The sequence below is a fragment of the Hesperophylax consimilis genome, chromosome 26, assembly GCF_061612785.1.
Source record: "Hesperophylax consimilis isolate HC1 chromosome 26, BYU_Hcon_1.0, whole genome shotgun sequence".
Taxonomy (NCBI): Eukaryota; Metazoa; Arthropoda; class Insecta; order Trichoptera; family Limnephilidae; genus Hesperophylax; species Hesperophylax consimilis.
Genome location: NC_142861.1, coordinates 7,932,755 through 7,939,291, shown reverse-complemented (window position 1 = coordinate 7,939,291; position 6,537 = coordinate 7,932,755). Strand labels below are relative to the sequence as shown.

The 6,537-nt window shown below is 36.9% G+C and overlaps 1 protein-coding gene across 1 annotated transcript; it reads left to right on the top strand.

Moving 5' to 3' along the window:
• The first annotated feature begins 216 nt into the window (after positions 1-216).
• Positions 217-6,537, top strand: Prosbeta1 (proteasome beta1 subunit). Its single transcript, XM_089647507.1, has 4 exons — positions 217-331; positions 2,526-2,768; positions 3,993-4,133; positions 5,338-6,537. The coding sequence occupies exons 2-4, from the start codon at positions 2,531-2,533 to the stop codon at positions 5,613-5,615; spliced, it is 657 nt and encodes a 218-aa protein (XP_089503633.1). The 5' UTR covers positions 217-331; positions 2,526-2,530; the 3' UTR covers positions 5,616-6,537.

The following is a 6,537-nucleotide window of genomic DNA, read 5'->3' as shown; positions in this document are numbered from 1 at the left end:
CATAACTTGCAAAAAGTGTATTATAAAATACATCAATTAACGCCATCTATGAACACGTAGAATATAACGAGCGTCGCGATAGTCGCGGCTATTCGATAACAAATAAAAGTTTTCTCCATTACCGACATTAAATGAAAACAATCTGCTTTATCGACAGTGATAAACTGCATTCTGCAAAATAGTGTTCTGCATTACCGAAATCGGAATAAAGAAATCTGCATTATCGACGTCAGAATGACAGGAACAAACGGCGACTTCGGTGACTTTACAAAAACTCACTAACCTGCAAATAGTTTTATTTTGTATTTTGTAATCGTCTCACCGAACACAGGTAAATACGAATTGCACAAATCAAATATCTTTAAATTTTAAACATATTAATGTCTTATATCACACGGAGAGCAGGTAAAACCGTAGAATAACCTTTCAGAGTTTTATTTATCATATTTGAGTGGTTTAGTTTTTTGATAGTTTTGTTTGTCGGTATTTTACTAAATGATTTTTAATCTACTTTAACCAACAATTTTACTCTACCCATTATTGAAAATGTGTGCAACATGTACAATTTGCAAATGTGGACAGGTTGTCCCTGTTATTTTTTTGTGTATACTCTCAAAATATCAATTTTCACAATAATGTTTTGTACAACAAATATCTATATTTCTTAAAATGATATTAGTGGATGCTCCACCATTAGTTGCAAGAATTCTATAAAAACCTGGGCTTATCTATTTCGGGCCAATATTACCAATTTAATATGTTTATTTGCTAAAATGTATATAGGTGAATTATATACATTATTGATCTGGTTTTGCACACTTGTTTCTTTTCCATTTCTTCTCAAGCAATTCTAAGTATCTCTAAATAGTATAAAATAAAGTCGCTATCCTCGTCTGTCTGTTTGTGCGCTTAGTTCTTCTAAACTAAGTCACGGATTTTGATAGGGGTTTTACAGAGAATTTTCTCCGGAAGGTTTATATAAATAATATATGCATATTACACTTATAGAAAGTAGAGAAAAGTCAATGTTTTGTAATCAAGTCGTAAAAAAAAGATTTTCGGGTGCTTACATTGCTAACGCTGGCTAAACCTTATGAAATACATCAAAATAATGTACCATGGAATTGTATATCTTAAAAAGGCCTACAAAAAAGTCAGCAATGGTATATGTCTATCTCCTAAGGATAACCCCCAGCAACACCGGGTACACGTCAGGTAGTGTAATATAACTAACTAAAGTAATTCTCCATCATTACATTTCGCCTAGTCTTAGGTTATTTATATAACTATTAGGAGGTTTGGCTTCCTCCACAAATACTCTACAATGGCTGCGGTCGCTCGTCATTCGCCTCAAGTCGCTAGGCCTACCTGTCCTAATCCAATGCTCGATAAAGGCCTATTTAGATATAAACGACAAATTGAGTGGGTTTTAAACGCAATATCATTGCGCTACTTTATACGAATTCAAATTTCACCCAGGGTTCAAATTGCACCAAATCAATGCAGGGTTGCCACAAGGATCTGTGCTGTCACTGATGCTATTTTTGTTGCACATCAACATTCTCGTTGAATGTGCACCAATTCATTGTTACTTAGACGACAGCACTGTTCATGAGAGTTATCTTTTTAACAAGCCCCTTTAAACCGCATAGACAGGGGCACTCCCATTAGGGGTCAAATAATAATAATATTTTTTTAAATCTAATTCAAATTGCTTTCGTATGGACTTCACCCCCACGCCTTAGGATAATGCAAAAGATCCAGACGCACCACCCCTGGCTTGTTTAGTGCTGTAAAATTATACTTATTACCATTTTTTAAATCTCAACCACGTCTAATTCTACCCTTTCCTCTTACAAACTTTATCTTCCTTCTCCAAAAATCAAAATTTCTTCTTAGAAAAAATTTTTGCGAATACCATCGCACAAGAGTTCCGACTGCTGCCAAGGGGCCGTTCAAGTATTACGTAAGCAGATTTATTACAATTATTTACCCCCTCTTCCCCCTTGTTTATTGATTCATAAGCAGCACTTATAAAATAGACTAAGGATAGAGGACTTTAATGCACATAATATTCATTTAAACAAACTTTATTGACACGGTGGGAATTCCCGAATATGTATTCGGTTTTCAAACATAGACAATGTGTGGGTTGCCAATGTGTAAAAAAAAATAACTACTGCTGAGCAGTGCTGATGTAATCACTATCTCGACCCCCCCACCCCCCCATGTCATCAAAAATAAGCAAAGCAAAGACCCCCCTGCCCCCCTATAGTGCTTACATAATACTTGAACGGCCCCCAACCGTCTGGAACCACTCGGCTTGTGGCGTCCCTGGTCGGGGTATGCTGTGAGGCTGAGGGTAGTGGGAGATGGGGGAGAGAAAGGCGAGGAAGTACTTGGCTATTCGAATCTGGTTACCAAACATTTCAAGCAACGTTTGGTTTTATGAATGGTGGTTTTCACTAGGGCGATACTGAGAGTATCTACCAGTCTCCTAAATGTCACTATCGATTTGTTGGCAGGCATCATGGTGAACACGGGATCCGATGACTGGAATGCGGAGCACAGCACGGGCACGTCCATCATGGCGGTGGAGTTCAAGGACGGCGTGATCATCGGCGCGGACTCTCGCACCACCACCGGCGTGTACATCGCCAACCGCGTCACCGACAAGCTCACACGAGTCACCGACTACATCTACTGCTGCCGCTCGGGCTCCGCCGCTGACACGCAAGCTGTGGCCGACATTGTGTCCTACCAACTCGGTAAACAATATTTTCTATATTACTGGGCATCGGATTAACATATATGCATTTGAATTTGCAAATAAATATGCTTAATCTTTCCTTTTTTCATCATTGGCCCTTCAAATCTCAGAAGGACATTAATAGCCACAAACATCATATTCCGTTAGAGTGATTTGTCATTGGAAAAGAAATAATTATTCTTCTCAGTTTGTCTAAAATATTTATACTTGATTCCATGGATAAAATCCTAAAAGTTCTCAATTTGTATAATTACAAATTGGCGGCATTTATTCATTGACAGTTGAAAGTTATCGGCGCGAAAGTTATTGGAAAAGAAATAATTATTATTCTCAGTTTGTCTCAAATATTTATACTTGATTCCATGGATAAAATCCTAAAAGTTCTCAATTTGTATAATTACAAATTGGCGGGATTTTTTCATTGACAGTTGAAAGTTAAAAAAATGATTTATATTGTTTTATCGTATATACGGCGTAAAGAGTGAAATTACAGTTTTCTTACTAATTCCCTATACAAATGGAATGTGCTTTCTAAAGACCGAATTCTTTCAAAATTATGAACTTTTCGAGTCAAAATGTTTCTGTAAGATTTTTTGTTAACATTTTCGTGTTTGATTTCAAAATTTTATTAAGTACATATTTAAAAATATTAATGCTTATTTCAAATACAAACATCCGAAAGATTATTTTATCTAGTTTCTGAAATGGTATTTGTCTTTACAACGACTTCAATATATTTAAAATACTTCAGAAGCACTCTGAAATTCCAAAAGAAAATTCACATTGTTAGGAGTAAAATATATAAAAGCCTGAGAAGTTAATGCATGTATCAGCCATTTAATTCTTAAAAAAATGAGCTGTTCAAATTAGAAATGGTCGATATTTGTGTATTTTCTGACTAAGCAGAGTTTTTATGGTTTTTTTTGTAAATTTAAAAAAAAAAAAATTGTAGTAGTAATGGCCGTGTTTTGAGCAATATTCTAGAGAAACCAGTTTCAAAGATGCCATTTGATTAGTAGTAGGTATATTTATTGAGCAAGGAGAAAATATTATGAACCATCCTTTACCAGAGGATCTCACAAATATGCTTTGAATCTACTTGCAACCTCTATAAAATGTGAAGAACCTATACAAATAGAGAATATTAGTAGTTACTCATGCAAGGTTAATGATGTCATTCTGCCAGTGTTGTGTAATGTATTATCTTGTCTGTTCCCTCCAGGCATTCATCAGATGGAGTTGGAGATCGGAGATAAGCCACTGGTGACCACAGGCGCTAAGTTGTTTGCCAACCTGTGCTACAACTACAGGGACTCCCTGATGGCCGGCATTCTGGTGGCTGGCTGGGACAACCATCTAGGAGGTGAGATAACATAATACATAGAAACAAGGGACTTCAACCATTATTAATATGTAACATCCTTCACCTATACTACTGCAAATCGCATCTACGCATAGCGGTACCCCGCCTTTCTTTCTGCCTACACACTTAATGCATTACTTTCATTAGCTCCGCCGCTTTGATAGTTTGGTCATAGCTCGGTGAGAGTCTGCACGCCGCCATTTCCAGAGTGAGAGATCATGGTTTAAGACTACCATTCGGAATTGAAACTTTCCTTTGAAATGGCTTTCTCCGTGTTTGGTGACCTGATCTGCTTGGCCAGGTGCTTCCCCTCCCCATACCCTGCAGCCTCACAACATATCCTGATTGGGGATGCCATAGTCTCACTGGCTCCGGTTGGTGAAGAGCAATTGGGACTCTTTTGCAGTATTCACATAAAAATAGTCAACTCGCTTTGTTTGTATTATCTATGATCACAATTTCTGAATAATTGAGACCACCTAACTAATTAGACGAAGAGTTTTGGGGCTCCAATCCAGAGGTGGCTACCAAAATCAAATATCAGATAATATACTTGTGGCGGTCTGGAATATTTACTCCAAGCATTTCAATGAGGTCTTTGAGGATAGGGTGCTTCCATTTATTGTAAAATTTACCAGTTGTTCATCTCCCTTTTCGCCGAGATCAGATATTCTCGAGTTTTAGAGACTTCAAACCTTCTTGAGATTGTGTTCAACAAATTCCACTACTTTTCACTAAATATAATTTGAAGTAGAAGATAGTTTCCAGGAAGAACCTCTGTGCTTCCTCCCGCATACAACGTGGGTCTCTTCAAGACCCAGATTCACTTCTTCCTTTCCTCAAAGAGAACCTCCCCAAAGATGACAAAGGTCCTGAAGGAACTGATTTCCCTCAAGAGTTTGATGAAAGGATGAACAATCTGCATCTTACCTTACCAGCTCACATATTGGTAATAGTGCGAGCGAGTGAGATGGCGCATATTACCCACAAGGCTGTTACTGTGTGCGTATAATGGCGAATAGTTCCAGTGCCTATATTTAAAAAAAATATCTGTTTTCTTGAATAATAATAAAGTTAGTAGTTCAGTTATTTTTTCAGGTTTTGGAAGAATGTAGTCGCTATTTAAAAATTATACATGGAGGAATTTTGCATCTTGGCATGTGGAAGGTTCCCAAGTTTCTGACATCAAACTTAACATTTTCAGGTCAAGTATACTCCATCCCTATCGGAGGAATGTGCGTGCGTCAGGGCGTGTCCATCGGTGGTTCGGGCTCCTCCTATATCTACGGTTACGTGGACGCGCACTACAAGAAGGACATGAGCAAGGAGGAGGCCGTGGAGTTCACCACGCGCTGCTTGGCTCTGGCCATGGGCCGCGACGGTTCCTCAGGCGGAGTAGTTCGCCTCGGTGTCATCACAAAGGACGGAATCGAGAGGCGCGTCGTTCTCGGAGACCAACTGCCCAAGTTCTACGAGGGTTGATTAATTCTTTGTTAATTCGATGCAAATCTGGTGTGAATCATCAGGCTAAAATAACGATTGCTGAACAATGTTATACTAGACCGGTAAATATTTTCTGGTTGTTGATAACCTGGGAACTTTGTATTTCTTTAAAAAAGAAAAAATGTGTTATTCTTAGTGTTGAATGATGCATTTGTTGGTTTATTTTAGCGGAATTGTGTTAATAATAATATTATTTCTGGAATGATTGCGGTCCATCATTGTATACATAATTGGATAATAAACTTTTTTAAGAAAAAAAACTTTTTTAATTTTATTTTTATGAAATTTGTAACAGACGCAATCTCTAGATACGAAATCAAGCATCATAACTATTTCATCACGGAGACATCAAACTCATCTATAAGTTAAAAATTAATTACATATTGCTCACGACAAAATACTAATTTTAAATGGGACACAAAAACTATCTAAAAAAAATAAATTATTTATGTGTCAAAATTTAATGCTCTTTTATTTGACTGTTATTATAGTTTTGTCCAAGCATTAAATACATGTTTTGATTTATCCATTTTTAAGTTAGTCGAAATTAAATCACTTTCCGACATCCTATAGGCATATCTGAATTGGATGACAACAGCAGTTAAATGTCAGTCCTACCCAATTGAGATTTGGCACAGTCGTTAGTCCATATATTAACCCTTCAGGCCTCGGAAGGACATTACTAGCCACAAACATCATATTCAATTATAGCCTCTGAAGGACAGATCTGACCGGGGCGTCAATACATTATTTAAGTATTTCTATCTTTCGTAGATATGTGATATGTTCGTCATTGGAAAGATAAATAATTATTTTTCACAGTTTGTATCAAATATTTATACATTATTATATGGATAATTTTTTTTTAAATTGTCAAAGAGCATGATTACGAATTTTGGCA